This window comes from Salvelinus namaycush, chromosome 15 (genome assembly GCF_016432855.1).
Source record: "Salvelinus namaycush isolate Seneca chromosome 15, SaNama_1.0, whole genome shotgun sequence".
In the NCBI taxonomy this organism is placed as follows: domain Eukaryota; kingdom Metazoa; phylum Chordata; class Actinopteri; order Salmoniformes; family Salmonidae; genus Salvelinus; species Salvelinus namaycush.
Genome location: NC_052321.1, coordinates 12,588,133 through 12,606,646, shown reverse-complemented (window position 1 = coordinate 12,606,646; position 18,514 = coordinate 12,588,133). Strand labels below are relative to the sequence as shown.

Genomic DNA, 18,514 nt, shown 5'->3' with positions numbered 1-18,514 from the left:
ATCAAACCCTCAATTGTGGAGAGTTGGGGCAGATTAGTGGCTAGTTAGCACTGGTGAATAATGTCAGCTGGCACCAATAGACCTGCTGTCAATCACACAGGACACACAGCACAGTACCAACCAGGGCTACAGGCCTCAGACAAACATACAGCACTAAACCCAGGGCCCAGCCACAGCACCAACCAGGGCTACAGACCTCAGACAAACATACAGCACTAAACCCAGGGCCCAGCCACAGCACCAACCAGGGCTACAGACCTCAGACAAACATACAGCACTAAACCCAGGGCCCAGCCACAGCACCAACCAGGGCTACAGGCCTCAGACAAACATACAGCACTAAACCCAGGGCCCAGCTACAGCACCAACCAGGGCTACAGGCCTCAGACAAACATACAGCACTAAACCCAGGGCCCAGCCACAGCACCAACCAGGGCTACAGGCCTCAGACAAACATACAGCACTAAACCCAGGGCCCAGCACAGCACCAACCAGGGCTACAGGCCTCAGACAAACATACAGCACTAAACCCAGGGCCCAGAGCTACAGCACCAACCAGGGCTACAGGCCTCAGACAAACATACAGCACTAAACCCAGGGCCCAGCTACAGCACCAACCAGGGCTACAGGCCTCAGACAAACATACAGCACTAAACCCAGGGCCCAGCCACAGCACCAACCAGGGCTACAGGCCTCAGACAAACATACAGCACTAAACCCAGGGCCCAGCCACAGCACCAACCAGGGCTACAGGCCTCAGACAAACATACAGCACAAAACCCAGGGCCCAGCCACAGCACCAACCAGGGCTACAGGCCTCAGACAAACATACAGCACAAAACCCAGGGCCCAGCTACAGCTCAACAAGCCATTCACACAGCATTGTATCAGCCAGGGCTACAGCTCTACTCGATATAACATTTTCTGTTGCTGTAATTGGATGTGGTTCACTACAGGCAGGGTTTACACAGCGTTCTGGTGAGACAGATGTAAGCCGCGTTCTCGTGCACGCACACACAAAGACACTATGAATCAGAGCCGGTATAACCAGTGTCCCGTGAGAGATGTTATTAAATTTCCTCTGCGGGCTCCCACATCCAGAGCCCTCCACTGATGCTGCCAGGGTGACGGAGAGAACTAGAACACTCTCACATTGCAGCTCCTCTTGTTTCAACACTTTTGTAAAGCTGCCTTCTGGGGCTGCAGGTTAGGGTTTAGGTTAGGCTACTTCTCTACTGGACTAAATCAAGTTCAACAACAGACATTAGTTTAAAATCTTAACATGAATATATGTTGATACAATTCAACAACAAAAAAATGCTAAATGATTGAATACACAGAAAATAAATCACTGCCTGGTTGGTTTTCCCCATGTGATGTTCTCGGGTGATTCAGAAGGGGGCAAGATAATCTGAAAATGAGGAACAGCTGTGCTGGGAATTTCTGGACCAGATTGGATTTTTACACTTCATTCATAATATATTTACATAACTGGTCCACTGCAGCAAAACATAAGTTATGTCATCATCATCATGATACAACTAGATTTAGACAGAGGAGAGAAAGCGAGGCAAAAGATGAAAGTACAGCTACATGGTTTTTGGAAGCTATATACACTGAGTGTGCATGTGCAGTAAGGTGATGGGTAACAAAACAGATGAGGGCATTTTGAAAGGTTGGAGATAACATTATGCCATCATAGTCATTAATGGTACTAATGCCTCTAACTGGATGACTAGCAGATGACACACACACACAAGTCAGACCTTTCATCATCTTATCAGAAAATACTGTGTCTCTGACATGTCGCCTCCAAGCCACAGGCATACGGACAGAGAAAGACATGTATTTACAATGTTTTACCCCTACAGAACAAAACTCTACTACAGAAAAATATGTCAGCCTTGAAATCTGCTGATAAATAATTACTAGTAGGCTAAAGCTAGTACCCTACTGACTGTAAAAACCTATCCTTGCCCATTCATTCTGAAGAAGGATAGAACAGCCAGTAACCTGAGTCGATTGGATTCTATGTCTGCCCAAACGCTCCAATTACAACCTCATATCAGTCTCTATTCATAAATCATTATCCCTTTGGGGCAACAGCAATGCCCATATATACAGACACAGCTATAGTCCGTACCTCCATGGCGAGCGCGGCCGTCTGCTGGTCGTAGTGGTTGAGGAGGTTGGGCATGAAGGTGGCGTTGTAAGGCAGGTCCTGGCACATCCGCAGTCCTACTGGCTCACAGGTAAACGTACTGTGGCTCTCTGCTGTCTCCGCATGGATGGACAGACAGGTGGAGCAGAGGGATGAGAGGAAGAGAAGCAAGAGGAAGAGTGACCTAAACATGACCCTCTCTCTGTGCGAGTACGCCACTGCAGGTGACGTGTAGTCCCACCTCACTCTCATCCTCAATGAGCAGGGGAGGGGGAGAGAGCGATGAAGAGAGGAAAGGAGGGATGAGATAACAGCAGGGCTATTCTTCTTCTTCTACACAATCACACCATGGAGATCTGTGGCACTCACAGGGGAATCCTGCTGCTTCCATCCCCCAGAGGAGTGCACCCTGTCTGGCTACGGGATCCACACAGTCAGCCTCCTCTGTCTAGGTCTGTACCCGCTGGAGGGCTGTGATTATCAGCCTAGATTTTCCACCGTTTCCCCCAGCACAGCTATGGTCTTCTCTCTCCAATGAAAGAAGAGACTGCCCATTGAAAGTATTCAGTGTTTCTTCACAAAGAACGTCCAATGGCCCAGTAGCACAAGTCAAGCAAGACCTACAAGTTAAAATACAAAAGAATGTTTAGACAAGTGGCAAGACAGTCCTATTGTAAATAAGAGACCGGGAGTAGAAAAACCCCACCCCTCATTTACAAGTCCCCATAGATTGTCTTTATTACATTATTATTACAGTCACTGTTATTGTTTTAGGTATTTATTTATGTTCAAACAGAGGGATCATTGATGAGGGTGAAAACAATTGGGTGTCAGTTCAACTTCACTGGTAAACATAAGCTTACATTCAAGCAGATATAAAATAAAATGCATTTCTATCAGGATTGGCTACTGTCAACATGATACTGTCCTATAGATCTATGACACACACCTATAGGTATACAGGCCTATAGTTGTGTGTCGTCCAATACAGTATGTATCTATGTAGTGGTTACTACGCAGAGCAATTTATAGTCATTTTTGCAGGACAACCTTATTGGGCGTTGTTACTACACAGATGCGCACACGCCCTTCCAGTCAATGCAATCTATTATGCCTAGAAAATCATGCACCATCGTCTTGCATTTCCACTCTCTTTTCATTTAAATGTACCCCCATGCAAGCCGACCCACCACCATAGCCGGGCAACTAACGTAGTCTCCCAATGTTTCGCATGGGTTGATTACTCTGCCACTGCCGGTGTCTGAAAGAAAAGCCATTTAAACGGTGTATAGGAGATACAGCAACCTCTAAGTGTGTAGTAATGTAGATATGCCGGTTAATAGTAAAAAAATGCTACGTAATAATAGTGTAACATTGTTTTTCTATCTAGCTAAAATAGCCCCATGTCATTTTAGAATGTCTGACAATCTCTGAACTACAGCTCGCGCACGAACTTGTCTCTGTTCTAACGCTACCATTTGCGTTGCATTTTTTTTATAGGAAGCAAAGAAAACAAATAATGTATTGGCATGTTTTAGTAATTGTAAAATTGTATACGATAGCTAACTCGTAAACGTGACATGGTTACATTGCAATTTGTGCCCCAACCTCAAACTGATAAAGTGACTAAATATGCAAGCTATAACAAGAACAAACGCTTCGAATGAACGTCTTGTGCATAATGAAAAAAAAAATCCAAGCCCCCCCCGCTCTCCAAAAAAAACCCAAAGCAAAACTTCACCTGCAATGGGAATAATCGTCGATCTGCACTGCTCTTTGCCGCTGTTTCTTCCAGTGACAATACACAAGCACGTCGCTAGCTCTCTGTCTTCCTCTCTCTCGCTGCTGCACGCAAATCCATGAAATGATCTGTTCCCCGGACGCGCGCTTTGAGCTAGAGCACCAGTGTATGCAACATTATCATCGATCTGTTCAATTGATTTGTGTGATATATCAGAGAAACCCCAATATAATTCACATCGTGTCCTGTTAGAGATACTGTGCATTCCTTCATGGTTGCGCAATAGTTTGCCGACTGAGTAAACCTGAAAGTCCCCATCCCACCTTAACACTGATGTAAACAGTCATGTGAAGAGCACACAGAGGATAGTAATGATAAATCAAAGAGCTAACATTTATTTGAAGAAAATTATTTAATATAAAAACTTTGAATACATTGATCGGTGCAGTCCTTAAATATAAAATCAACTAAACACATGCAACTTCGTGTAAAAATACTGCAGGCAACCAAAACACACCATGCATGAAATGTAGATTGAGATCATGGTCAGGATCAATTCAGGAAGTTCAACTGACTTCCTGAATAAAAAACGTAAGACCCCAACCCTTACACATAAAATGTTATTGGACCACATTCCAGTGACAATCAATCCACCAGGGTTTAAACTCAGTGAAATCCAGCTCATTCTAATGAGTAGCCGACACTAGTTTATCCCTCCAAAGTGGTTGACGCTAGTTACCATAAAGTCATACACCCCACCCATTTCTACAATTAAAGTCTTAAAATTAGATTTAAACCTAACCTTAGCCCTGAACTTAACCATACTGCTAACCTTAAATTAAAACCAAAAAGCTTGTTTTTGTAGCCAATTACGACTGTGGAATATGACTTTGTGGCTATGGAAGCTAGTGGACACCCACTACAGTAGTAGTACTACAGTACAACATATGGCAGCCCTGGAGGAACAACATTCAGCTGGCCACACATAGAAAACAACCTTTGTTGTGACAGGGTCAGTCACCTCCTTATATCAATATTGATTCCCCCCTCAACTCGGGGGATTAGCGTTGTGTGCAAAGATTACGACCCGCTTGATTTAACCCAGCACCAGATTAACCGTTTCAGCACTGAGCTGATCGCTTCTGCCTGGTGTCGGGGAATGTGAGCCCATCCCAGCTACGCCTGTATGGCCTACATACTGGTGTCCACCTGACCACTCATGCACCCTGGCCCCCAGGGGCTACTCTGCTGCATTGGGTTTCAGTCAAAATGTCAGGGTGCGTCTCAGCACACTAAAGTGGTTCAGCTCTCCCTGTTCCCCTTCTTCTATATGCACCTGCAGGAGAAATAAAATTGGGAGAAAACTGCAATGTGGGAGATTTGTTTCTAGGAATTGGAAAGAAGAGGATGCATTTTGAGATGAACCCTCAGAGCCCCTCTCAGGCATTCTATTCCTATATCCCCACAATATACATTCAAGCCAGGGAATAACACAGTAGTAAACACTATGGAGCACATCGAGGCCTGGTAGATCAGGCAGGTAGACATAATCAGGTTACAAAAACACACATGACAATAAAACACATATTTGGCTGAGATTGGTAGTTAAATACAAGCGTAGAGTCATAAAATAAACATCTTTGGCTTAGCTGAGAGTTAGTCGTTAAATTTAACGAGGTATATAACAGCGTGCTGCTGTTAAAAGGAGGAAATAACATGTGCAGAAAATGAAAAAAGCATGAAGCATGATAAATGCCAAATGTGATTAAATGCAATTATTTAAAATACTATAACGAAGATATTGATCCATAAATAATCTCTACACTACAGCCGTTTGTAATTTTGCATTAGTGAAATGTCGGCGGATCGAGGGGAGGACAGACATTCTGAGGCAGACACGGAGACAATGTCATCCAGCAGTCTAGCTAGCCTATCACGTTGAGGGAGAGGAGAGTCTTTGGTATGAACGGAGGTAAAGGCACCAGGGAGGTTCTCTGAAGACGAAGAGGCTCAGTCACACCTTCGTCATCAAACACTGTTGACAAGAAAGCATGAGGAGAGATGTTACTTCAGCTCAGTTGAAACATATCTTTAGTTTTGGCAGATCTGAAGGAAGCAGATTACATGTAAAACGGTAGCACTTCCGTTTACCAGACAGAAATAACCTCAAATTAAATGGTAATTACACAGACATAACCCATGAACTACTTGTGTTTTGCGGATTCACTAAAACAAGCACCATTAGGCACCGTGGTGCCCCCTAGAGCAGGGATGGGTAACTTTGATGGGGTGTGGGGGCCACAAAAATCTGAACTCATCATGAGGGGCCACAGTGGCTTGCGGGTCTGCGTACCCACATCCATACCCACACATGCAGTGAAAATTTGACTGAGAGGCCCCCCTCACGTTGCAAACAAAACATTTTAGTGACCCCTCTTGACACGTTTTGAAGTTAATTTCCTGCAATTCTACACATTTTGCCTTTGGACATAGAGAAATTGTTGCAGTTTTAAATATGATATCTGAGTGAGAGTAACAAACAAAATCAACGAGGGCCCCCCGGTCGTTAATTTGACCACGATTAGTACAAGTTTAGATAGCTGGCGAGATGACATTTTGTTAGCTGACATGGCTAATTGACTGTCAGTGACTGACATAACTGCTGATGCACAACCACATTATTAAATTGCACCTTGTGTATTCTACTACTCTTTTTATCCTGGGGGGATTGATCCAATTCTCGGACAACCCAAAGATTGCTTGATGCCCTTCCAGACTCCCTCCGCCTACCCAAGGATGTCAGAGGACAAAAATCAGTTTACCACCTAACTGAGGAACTCAATTTAACCTTGAGCAATACCCTAGATGCAGTCGCACCCCTAAAAACCAAAAACATTTGTCATAAGAAACTAGCTCCCTGGTATACAGAAAATACCCGAGCTCTGAAGCAAGCTTCCAGAAAATTGGAACAGAAATGGCGCCACACCAAACTGGAAGTCTTCCGACTAGCTTGGAAAGACAGTACCGTGCAGTATCGAAGAGACCTCACTGCTGCTCGACCATCCTATTTTTCCAACTTAATTGAGGAAAATAAGAACAATCCTAAATGTATTTTTGATACTGTCGCAAAGCTAACTAAAAAGCAGCATTCCCCAAGAGAGGATGGCTTTCACTTCAGCTGTGATAAATTCATGAACTTCTTTGAGGAAAAGATCATGATCATTAGAAAGTAAATTAGACTCCTCTTTAAATCTGCGTATTCCTCCAAAGCTCAGTTGTCCTGAGTCTGTACAACTCTGCCAGGACCTAGGATCAAGGGAGACACTCAAGTGTTTTAGTACTATATCTCTTGACACAATGATGAAAATAATCATGGTCTCTAAACCTTCAAGCTGCATACTGGACCCTATTCCAACTAAACTACTGAAAGAGCTGCTTCCTGTGCTTGGCCCTCCTATGTTGAACATAATAAACAGCTCTCTATCCACAAGATTCGTACCAAACTCACTAAAAGTGGCAGTAATAAAGCCTCTCTTGAAAAAGCCAAACCTTGATCCAGAAAATAAAAAACTATCAGCCAATACCGAATCTCCCATTCCTCTCAAAAATTTTAGACAAAGCTGTTGCGCAACAACTCACTGCCTTCCTGAAGACAAACAATGTATACGAAATGCTTCAGCCTGGTTTTAGACCCCATCATAGCACTGCGATCCCACTTGTGAAGATGGTCAATTACCGAGGCTCTGCATCTGTCCTCGTGCTCCTAAACCTTAGCGCTGCTTTTGATAACATCGATCACCACATTCTTTTGGAGAGATTGGAAACCCAAATTGGTCTACAGGGACAAGTTCTGGCCTGGTTTAGATCTCATCTGTCGGAAAGTGGAGTTTGGAGTGTGACTGTTTGAGGTTGTGGACAGGTGTCTTTTATACTGATAACAAGTTCAAACAGGTGCCATTAATACAGGTAACGAGTGGAGGACAGAGGAGCCTCTTAAATAAGAAGTTACAGGTCTGTGAGAGACAAATCTTGCTTGTTTGTAGGTGACCAAATACTTATTTTCCACCATAATTTGCAAATAAATTCATTAAAAATCCTACAATGTGAATTTGTTTTTTCTTCTTCTCATTTTGTCTGTCATAGTTGAAGTGTACCTATGATGAAAATTACAGGCCTCTCTCATCTTTTTAAGTGGGAGAACTTGTACAATTGGTGGCTGACTAAATACTTTTTTGCCCCACTGTATATACACTTTACCTCTTGGTGATGTCATTCGGAAACATAATGTTAACTTTCACTGCTATGCAGATGACACACAGCTGTACATTTCGATGAAACATGGTGAAGCCCCAAAATTGCCCTCGCTAGAAGCCTGTGTTTCAGACATAAGGAAGTGGATGGCTGCAAATGTTCTACTTTTAAACTCGGACAAAACAGAGATGCTTGTTCTAGGTCCCAAGAAACAAAGAGATCTTCTGTTGAATCTGACAATTAATCTTGATGGTTGTACAGTCGTCTCAAATAAAACTGAAGGACCTCGGCGTTACTCTGGACCCTGCTCTCTCTTGACGAACATATCAAGACTGTTTCAAGGACATCTTTTTTCCACCTATGTAACATTGCAAAAATCAGACACTTTGTCCAAAAATGATGCAGAAAAATGTATCCATACTTAAGTCACTTCTAGGTTAAACTACTGCAATGCTCTACTTTCGGCCACCCGGATAAAGCACTGAATAAACTTCAGTTAGTGCTAAATACGGCTGCTAGAATCCTGACTAGAACCCAAAAATGTGATCTATTTACTCAAGTGCTAGCCTCCCTACACTGGCTTCCTGTTAAGGCAAGGGCTGATTTCAAGGTTTTACTGCTAACCTACAAAGCATTACATGGGCTTGCTCCTACCTATCTTTCCGATTTGGTCCTGCCATTACATACCTACACGTACGCTACGGTCACAAGACGGAGGCCTCCTAACTGTCCCTAGAATTTCTAAGCAAACAGCTGGAGGCAGGGCTTTCTCCTATAGAGCACCATTTTTATGGAATGGTCTGCCTACCTATGTGAGAGACGCAGACTCGGACTCAACTTTTAAGTATTTATTGAAGACTCATCTCTTCAGTAGGTCCTATGATTGAGTGTAGTCTGGCCCAGGAGTGTGAAGGTGAACGGAAAGGCTCTGGAGCAACGAACCGCCCTTGCTGTCTCTGCCTGGCCGGTTCCCCTCTCTCCACTGGGATTCTCTGCCACTAACCCTATTACAGGGGCTAAGTCACTGGCTTACTGGTGCTCTTCCATGCCGTCCCTAGGAGGGGTGCGCCAATTGAGTGGGTTGAGTCACTGACGTGATCTTCCTGTCTGGGTTGGTGCCCCCCTTGGGTTATGCCGTGGCGGAGATCTTTGTGGGCTATACTCGGCCTTGTCTCAGGATGGTAAGTTGGTGGTTAATGATATCCCTCTAGTGGTGTGGGGGCTGTGCTTTGGCAAAGTGGGTGGGGTTATATCCTGCCTGGTTGGCCCTGTCTGGGGGTATCATCGGATGGGGCCACAGTGTCTCCCGACCCCTCCTGTCTCAGCCTCCAGTATTTATGCTGCAGTAGTTTGTGTCGGGGGGCTAGGGTCAGTTTGTTATATCTGGAGTATTTCTCCTGTCTTATCCGGTGTCCTGTGTGAATTTAAGTATACTCTCTCTAATTCTCTCCTTCTCTCTTTCTTTCTCTCTCTCGGAGGACCTGAGCCCTAGGACCATGCGTCAGGACTACCTGGCCTGATGATTCCTTGCTGTCCCCAGTCCACCTGGCCGTGCTGCTGCTCCAGTTTCAACTGTTCTGCCTGCGGCTATGGAACCCTGACCTGTTCACCGGACGTGTTACCTGTCCCAGACCTGCTGTTTTCAACTCTCTAGAGACCGCAGGAGCGGAAGAGATACTCTGAATGATCGGCTATGAAAAGCCAACTGACATTTACTCCTGAGGTGCTGACCTGTTGCACCCTCGACAACCACTGTGATTATTATTATTCGAACCTGCTGGTCATCTATGAACATTTGAACATCTTGGCCATGTTCTGTTATAATCTCCATCCGGCACGGCCAGAAGAGGACTGGCCACCCCTCATAGCCTGATTCCTCTCTAGGTTTCTTCCTAGGTTCTGGCCTTTTTAGGGAGTTTTTCCTAGCCACCGTGCTTCTACACCTGCATTGCTTGCTGTTTGGGGTTTTAGGCTGGGTTTCTGTACAGCACTTTGAGATATCAGCTGATGTAAGAAGGGCTTTATAAATAAATTTGATTTGATCCACAGGCCTACAAATAGTGGCCGTCGTTGCCCATCCCTGACCTAGAGCAATGGGAAAGGAGAAGGGGCTAGAATCTGGTGGAAGGATCAAGCTCCAGTGGACTGAAACCTCACCTCCCGGTCTGTGGCAGTCCTCTATGCGTAGGCAGAGTGTTGAACAATCAGGCTCCGGCCCTGGAGTGAGTACTCTGGATCTGCCACTGCCCTATTGGTTAGAGCCTCCTCCTCCAGCTGGCACAGAGAACAGAAACAGGAGAGATGGAGAAAGAAGTGAGTGAGTGAGTGAGTGAGTGAGTGAGTGAGTAAGTGACTGACTGAGTATTACCTGTTCTTTGAGGTATGTGTGAGAGCAGGGTCCTAGACCCCTCAGTACCAGTCCCACTACGAAGCACCAGATAGAAAGTCCTGTTTCCAGTCCAGCCAGAAGTACACATGGGAACCACAGAGACAGGGCAGTGTCCTGGAGAGAACGAAAGAGATATATACAGTGGGGAGAAGAAGTATTTGATAACCTGCAAAATCGGCAGTGTTTCCTACTTACAAAGCATGTAGAGGTCTGTCATTTTTATCATAGGTACACTACAACTGTGAGAAACGGAATCTAAAACAAAAATCCAGAAAATCACATTGTATGATTTTTTAAATAATTAATTAGCATTTTATTGCATGACATAAGTATTTGATCACCTACCAACCAGTAAGAATTCCAGCTCTCACAGACCTGTTAGTTTTTCTTTAAGAAGCCCTCCTGTTCTCCACTCATTACCTGTATTAACTTCACCTGTTTGAACTCGTTACCTGTATAAAAGACACCTTTCCACACACTCAATCAAACAGACTCCAACCTCTCCACAATGGCCAAGACCAGAGAACTGTGTAAGGACATCAGGGATAAAATTGTAGACATGCACAAGGCTGGGATGGGCTACAGGACAATAGGCAAGCAGCTTGGTGAGAAGGCAACAACTGTTGGCGCAATTATTAGAAAATGGAAGAAGTTCAAAATGACGGTCAATCACCCTCGGTCTGGGGCTCCATGCAAGATCTCACCTCGTGGGGCATCACTGATCATGAGGAACTACACGGCAGAACTACACGGCAGGACCTGGTCAATGACCTGAAGAGAGCTGGGACCACAGTCTCAAAGAAAACCATTAGTAACACACTACGCCGTCATGGATTAAAATCCTGCAGCGCACGCTCAAGCCAGCGCATGTCCAGGCCCGTCTGAAGTTTGCCAATGACCATCTGGATGATCCAGAGGAGGAATGGGAGAAGGTCATGTGGTCTGATAAGACAAAAATATAGCTTTTTGGTCTAAACTCCGCTCGCCGTGTTTGGAAGAAGAAGAAGGATGAGTACAACCCCAAGAACACCATCCAAACCGTGAAGCATGGAGGTGGAAACATCATTCTTTGGGGATGCTTTTCTGCAAAGGGGACAGGACGACTGCATTGTATTGAGGGGAGGATGGATGGGGCCATGTATCGCGAGATCTTGGCCAACAACCTCCTTCCCTCAGTAAGAGCATTGAAGCTGGGTCGTGGCTGGGTCTTCCAGCATGACAACAACCCAAAACACACAGCCAGGACAACTAAGGAGTGGCTCCGTAAGAAGCATCTCAAGGTCCTGGAGTGGCCTAGCCAGTCTCCAGACCTGAACCCAATAGAAAATCTTTGGAGGGAGCTGAAAGTCCGTATTGCCCAGCGACAGCCCCGAAACCTGAAGGATCTGGAGAAGGTCTGTATGGAGGAGTGGGCCAAAATCCCTGCTGCAGTGTGTGCAAACCTGGTCAAGAACTACAGGAAACGTATGATCTCTGTTTTTGTTTTAGATTCAGTTTCTCACAGTTGTAGTGTACCTATGATAAAAATGACAGACCTCTACATGCTTTGTAAGTAGGAAAACCTGCAAAATCGGCAGTGTATCAAATACTTCTTCTCCCCACTGTACGTACACACACACACACATACACACACACAAACACACTTTGGAAAGTATTCAGACCCCTTGACTTTTTCCACATTGTTACATTACAGCCTTATTCTTAAATTGATTAAATAGTTTCCCCCCCCTCATCAATCTACACACAATACCCCATAATGACAAAGCAAAAACAGGTTTAGAAATGTTTGCAAATGTATTAATTACAAAAAGACCTTATTTACATAAGTATTCAAACCCTTTGCTATGAGACTCGAAATTGAGCTTAGGTGCATCCTGTTTCCATCGATCATCATTTCTACAACTTGATTGGAGTCCATCTGTGGTAAATTCAATTGATGGACATGATTTGGAAAAGGCACAAACCTGTCTATATAAAAGGTCCCACAGTTGACAGTGCATGTCAGAGCAAAAACCAAGCCATGAGGTCGAAGGAATTGTCCATAGAGGTCAGACAGGATTGTGTCGAGGCACAGATCTGGGGAAGGGTACCAAAAAATGTCTTCAGCATTGAAAGTCCCCAAGAACACAGTGCCCTCCATCATTCTTAATTTGAAGTTTTGAACCACCAAGACTCTTCCTAGAGCTGGCCGCCCGGCCAAACTGAGCAATCGGGGGAGAAGGGCCTCGGTCCCTCTGACAGAGCTCTAGAGTTCCTCTGTGGAGGTGGGAGAACCTTCCAGAAGGACAACCATCTCTGCAGCACTCCACCAATCAGGCCTTTATGGTAGAGTGGCCAGACGGAAGCCACTCCTCAGTAAAAGGCACATGATAGCCAAACTGGAGTTCGCCAAAAGGCACCTAAAGACTCTCAGACCATGAGAAACAAGATTTTCTGGTCTGACGAGTCCAAGATTGAACTCTTTGGCCTGAATGCAAAGTGTCACGTCTGGAGGAAACCTGGCACCATCCCTACGGTGAAGCATGGGTGGCAGCATCATGCAGCGGATATGTTTTTCAGCGGCAAGGACTAGGAGACTAGTCAGGGTCGAGGGAAAGATGAACGGAGCAAAGTACAGAGAGATCCTTGATGAAAACCTGCTCCAGAGCACTAAGGACCTCACTGGGTTGAAGGTTTTACCTTCCAACAGGACAACGACCCTAAGCACACAGCCAAGACAACCCAGGAGTGGCTTCAGGACAAGTCTCTGAATGTGCTTGAGTGGCCCAGCCAGAGCCTGGACTTGAACCCTATCGAACATCTCTGGAGAGAACTGAAAATAGCTGTGCAGCAATGCTCCCCATCCAACCGGACAGAGCTTGAGAGCATCTGCAGAGAAGAATGGAAGAAACTTCCCAAATACAGATGTGCCAAGCTTGTAGCGTCATACCCAAGAAGACTCAAGGCTGTAATCGCTGCCAATGATGCTTCAACAAAGTACTGTAAAGGTTCTGAATACTTACGTAAATGTGATATTTCAGTTTTTTATTAATTAGCAAACATTTCTAAAATCTTGTCATGGGGTATTGTGTGTAGATTGATGAGGAAAAAACGACTTAATCAATTTTAGAATAAGGCTGTAACCTACCAAAATGTGGAAAAAGTCAAGGGGTCTGAATACTTTCCGAGGGCACTGTGTGTGTGTGTGTGTGTGTGTGTGTGTGTGTGTGTGTGTGGCAATAGTGAGGCTAATAGCAATATAGATTGAGAGAGACTTAATACATATGTATATTTGTGTGGTATCAAAGGAGCATAGAGACAGAGCGAGAGGGATAGAGACTTACATAAATCCGTGTGGTGTCAAAGGGGCAGTCTGCGTTGACTGGTGAGCGGGCGTTGACTGGCAAGTCAGTGAAGTTGCAGCCCAACATGAGGCCCCGCCCCTCGTTGGCAATGGTGAGGCTAATAGCCAATAGGAGCCCAACGCCGCAGGCCGCAGAGAGTAGGACATTCAGGAAGGAACTAATCAGAAGACCTATGTGCTGGAGTTGGGGAACAGAAGGACAGGGAGAAAGAGAAAGCGAGGAGAGAAAGAGGGGTGAAGTCAAGGAGGTGGGGAAAATGTTGATGAGATGAGGTGAAGAGGTGACCGTTGCAGACTTAATGGTGTTCATTGTATCTTACAAATTATATTTTCTTGTTATTGATGGTCTTACCAGCTTCCAAATGGACAGATTTCTTGACACCAATATGGCAATGATTCCTGTTGCAATGCTCTGAAAATGGAAACAGAACATTTCAGTTTCTGTCTATAACATCACGTTATTACTAATTGTTACTATGGTAATCTATAATTCTCTGACTGACCAGCAGTCCGGAGGTGACAGAGATGATGTTGGCGGCGGTGAACTCTGTGGTGATCTGGTCATTGGGTTTAGAGACGTGGCGCAGGATGCTGCCGTGGATGATGGCTCCCAGGATGAAGTTAATGTGACCCACTAGGATCAGAGTAAACCCCTTCTTCATCAGACGCCCCGGGCCCTTCTCCTTATCTGACAGATCAGCAAACAGTCGTCATTGTATGGTCATTGTTGTAAAGTAGGCTACCAGGGTTGGGGTCAATATCATTGATTCAGAACGTAAACCAAATTCCAATTCCACATTTTCCTCATTGAAAAGCACTGAAGATAATTGGAATTTCAGTGTACTTCTTGAATGGACTGGAATTGAAATAAGATTACACAGTCCAGTGCACAGTAATCACCATAGAGAATGGCAGTTTAATCTCATCCTAGTTCTGTGAGATTACCTATATAAAAGTAAGTACGCCTCTTCAACTTTGGCCTATTTTTTGGTAGAAACATTTATAACACTAAAGAAGGTGTGGAATGTTGACCTACACAAACAATAGACTGATGGTTCTAATAGGCCCTACATGATGAAACAAGATGGTACTAGTCATTAGTCGGATTCCGTTGCTCAACGTTTTGCATCGGTCTACTCCAAATGGATTGGACAAATTCAGGTAGGACTCTCACTGTTTCGTTCTGATTGCTCTGTTTGCCTCCATTTGGTTCTTAAACTGTCACTTGTTTCCGTTGAAAGACTTAATGAATACACCCCAGATTTACCTGGAAACCCAATGTTGAATTGCATTGAATTCAAGTCAAGCAGAAATGAGCATGAATCAGGGAAGTTAACTCTCACGACCTCTACAAGCCAGAATTTGGATTAAAAAAAATATATTTTAACATACTTTACCGGACCATGCGGTTGGTCATTTTGGTGGTAGGAATGTGAGACAATATATCCACAGGAAAGTATAATTCTGTAACTTTTCAAAGCAATGGTAGAGTAGTTCAGATGAAGCATGTGCAGAACCATGTAAACGTGCACCAGCTCGGTAAATAGGCTATTTCATGCATGTATTTTTTATGTTGTAAAGATGATGTAATTACACTTTCGTGTGGACATATTGTCTCACATTCCTACCGCCAACAGGACCAACCGGCATCATTGGTAGATCATCGGTTTACTTTCGAAATACGCAAACGAACACCTGTGCAACCTAGACATAATGGTTGCCTCGCTAAAGTTAACACAATAAGTTGCCTCCTCCACTAAAATATAAGTTATTTAAAGTTAACTTACCGAAACCACACATATCGTTGCCGTATATTACGCAAGATTGTTTCTAAGAGTGAAACAAAACGGCTAATTATTTTTGTTTTCATGAAGCAGTTCCTCGCGCTTTCCGAGTCGGTGACGTCACGGGCTTCACCTGTCGAGCGGAAGTTGGGCGTTAATTTTTGTTCTTCTTCATTTGGGATTTTCAATAGTGTGCAACTGCAGCACGTAATTCGGGGCGTTCCTGCATGTGGACGTTCTGCGTTTGCGAAGGACAGTGCCTACAAAAAGACGCCATTACTATTGATCTCTATGTTAAGGGAATTACTGCTGGTGTTGTGTAGTGAACTACATGTTATGCCGAGAGAGAAATAGTTATTATTTTACACGATCAAAAGCCTACATCTTACTCACATTATCATTGACACATCTGTATTACTATGCAGATATATTTACTGCAACACATCAATTTGGTCCTTATCTAAACATTGGGCTACAGAGAGGCCTTCACACGCGTACTATTTGTTATGAAATGCATCGGTAAGCACTTGTTCAAATCGATTGAACTCTCAATATGCTCATCATGTTCAGTTCACTAACCCCTCCATGGCTCGTTGGACAAAGCCTATGGGGAAATTAATGGCGTTTTCGTTGGGTTTTCGGATTAACGCAGAAAATAAGGTTTGTGGTAAACACAGGCTTAGAAGATCTTAAATGTGTTGTTCTATGAGATAATCTTAATCAGCCAATGTCGTTTTTTGTAAATGTTGAAGCATTTGTCAGAAAAAAACACACAAAGCACATAAAGGCTTCATAGTTCATAAAGGTCATGTTAACGGACTGATATTATCTCATTGAACAATACGTATAAGATCTCCTAAGCCTGTGTTAACCTCAGACCTTATTTTCAGTGTTTATCCCAAATCCCTATTCTTTACCCATTCATTTTCTCCATAGGAATGGCTGAACAAACCAGAGGTAACTCATTTCTGTTTTTTAAGACTACAAGCTGGCGAGCTCTATTAGCTTGGTGGTAGTTGAACTAAATTCATATCTAGGAAGTGTTTCAGTAGTTAACCTTTTTTGCCATGTACTGGTGCAGCTAACTACTGGAACTACACACTACTTTTTTGCACAAATTAAACCAAATATGGGTGAAGTAGGCAATCATTTCTTCCTTGAAACATTGTTTTTGTGTTTAATAAGCTAAATTACACATTCTGATAACATATTACTCAAGTGATCTGTTCTTGCAATTTATAGTTTATGACATTTCAGATTTACATATGATAATCTTTCACGAAGTAGTTTGGATGTAGCTAACTACTTTTTCAATGTAACTTTAGTTAAGTAAACTATACAACTTCTTTCAGTCTGAAGTAATTGGTAGCTTGGTAAACCATCTTTTTAGAGTAGTTTCCCCAACACTACCGCCACCTGCCGGGCTGAAATGTGACGGAGACTTGTGCTGTTAAGGTGACCATATTACCGCCACATCGGTTGTCACGAGTCATGACGGCAGTCGAATTCCACGTGACCGTTTAGTCACAGTAATTAGGCTTCTCCAAGCTCTGATGCTGCTGATGGTCATTAGTAGCCTACTAAATGTGCCAACTGCCTGGTACTCAGCACTCTATTATCACTCTGGCATCAATACAAATGTTTTCATGAGAGCCAAAGAGCTCATGTTGTGCAACAGTTCTTTATGGTAACCTATAGGTAACCTATAGTTCACTGACTGACCAGCAGTCCGGAGGTGACAGAGATGATGTTGGCGGCGGTGAACTCGGTGGTGATCTGGTCATTGGGTTTAGAGACGTGGCGCGGGATGCTGCCGTGGATGATGGCTCCCAGGATGAAGTTAATGTGATCCACTAGGATCAGAGTAAACCCCTTCATCAGACGCCCCGGGCCCTTCTCCTTATCTGACAGATCAGCACACGGTCATCATTGTATGGTCATTGTATGGTCATTGTTGTAAAGTAGGCTACCAGGGTTGGGGTCAATACCATTTCGATTCAGAAAGTAAACCAAATTCCATTTCAAAATTTTCCTAATTGAAAAACGCTGAAGATAATTGGAATAGAGTGCTGAGTACCATCACTCTCTTTCTTGGTCAAATAGCCTTTACACAGCCTGGAGGTGTGTTGGGTCATTGTCCTGTTGAAAAACAAATGATAGTTCCACGAAGCGCAAACCAGATGGGATGGCGTATCGCTGCAGAATGCTGTGGTAGCCATGCTGGTTAAGTGTGCCTTGAATTGTACATTCTACATTTTCTTCATGTCATGTTTCTAACAAACCGGTCTAAAATAAATAATGGATTTATTTTGATGGTATAGGTTATATTACTTGGATTTATTAGACTTTTTAAAATGTAGATGTTCCAAAGATCTGCATCAGTAGCTTGTAGGCTATGCATGGAAGCTAGGAAATGCTAAATGTGTTTATGTTCATTAACGGCCATTTACTGTGGGACCGGCGGTTATTTGCTTGACAATCACCAGCTGACGAAATTTCCGCCACAGCCCTAATGGAGACGATGGAAGTGTTCTAGATTCTGCACTCTTGTCTACATGAATGGTGGAAGGAAATCATTTTTGAGTGAATTAGTTTGTTCTGGAAGGGTTTGAATAAATTGGGGAGGGTGAAGCTTATTCCCAGGGATGTGATGCCTTTGATGTTTGAGTTGGGTGTTCAAGGGAGGGCAATCTTGGTTAACCCAGAAGTAAAATCTCACATATTTGGTCAACTGCGCAGAATCTGCCCACGGGATATTAACGGGACAAAGGTTATTGGGGTTACATGTTATGTTCATAGCTGTTGTTTAGTATTTAGTATACACCAAGGACCTATCATGGTCCAA

At 43.9% G+C, this 18,514-nt stretch overlaps 2 protein-coding genes across 2 annotated transcripts in view; both read right to left on the bottom strand.

Moving 5' to 3' along the window:
- The window catches only part of LOC120060199 (frizzled-3-like), a 36,733-nt gene extending 32,569 nt beyond the window's left edge, over positions 1–4,164 (bottom strand). The window contains exons 1-2 of the mRNA XM_039009338.1: positions 3,903–4,164; positions 2,144–2,781 (exon numbers count right to left, since the gene is read on the bottom strand). Coding sequence (XP_038865266.1) covers positions 2,144–2,413 — 270 coding nt within the window. The 5' untranslated portion in view covers positions 2,414–2,781; positions 3,903–4,164. The remainder of the gene's footprint in view (positions 1–2,143; positions 2,782–3,902) is intronic.
- A 124-nt stretch (positions 4,165–4,288) lies between these two features.
- Positions 4,289–15,789, bottom strand: LOC120060200 (keratinocyte-associated protein 3-like). The gene is made up of 7 exons (XM_039009339.1): positions 15,673–15,789; positions 14,389–14,573; positions 14,238–14,297; positions 13,866–14,063; positions 10,522–10,656; positions 10,311–10,427; positions 4,289–5,937 (listed from the first exon to the last, which is right to left on the bottom strand). Exons 1-6 carry the CDS (start codon positions 15,683–15,685, stop codon positions 10,332–10,334), a joined length of 687 nt encoding a protein of 228 aa, XP_038865267.1. The 5' UTR covers positions 15,686–15,789; the 3' UTR covers positions 4,289–5,937; positions 10,311–10,331.
- Positions 15,790–18,514: the final 2,725 nt, after the last annotated feature.

Bases quoted from the DNA above. Each gene is read 5' to 3' on its own strand.
- LOC120060200 (XM_039009339.1), bottom strand. The intron at 14,298-14,388 runs GTCAGTCAGAGA...TTCCATTTTCAG, and splicing joins CTGTCACCTCCGGACTGCTG to AGCATTGCAACAGGAATCAT. The intron at 10,657-13,865 runs GTAAGTCTCTAT...CGTTCTCTCCAG, and splicing joins TTGACACCACACGGATTTAT to GACACTGCCCTGTCTCTGTG.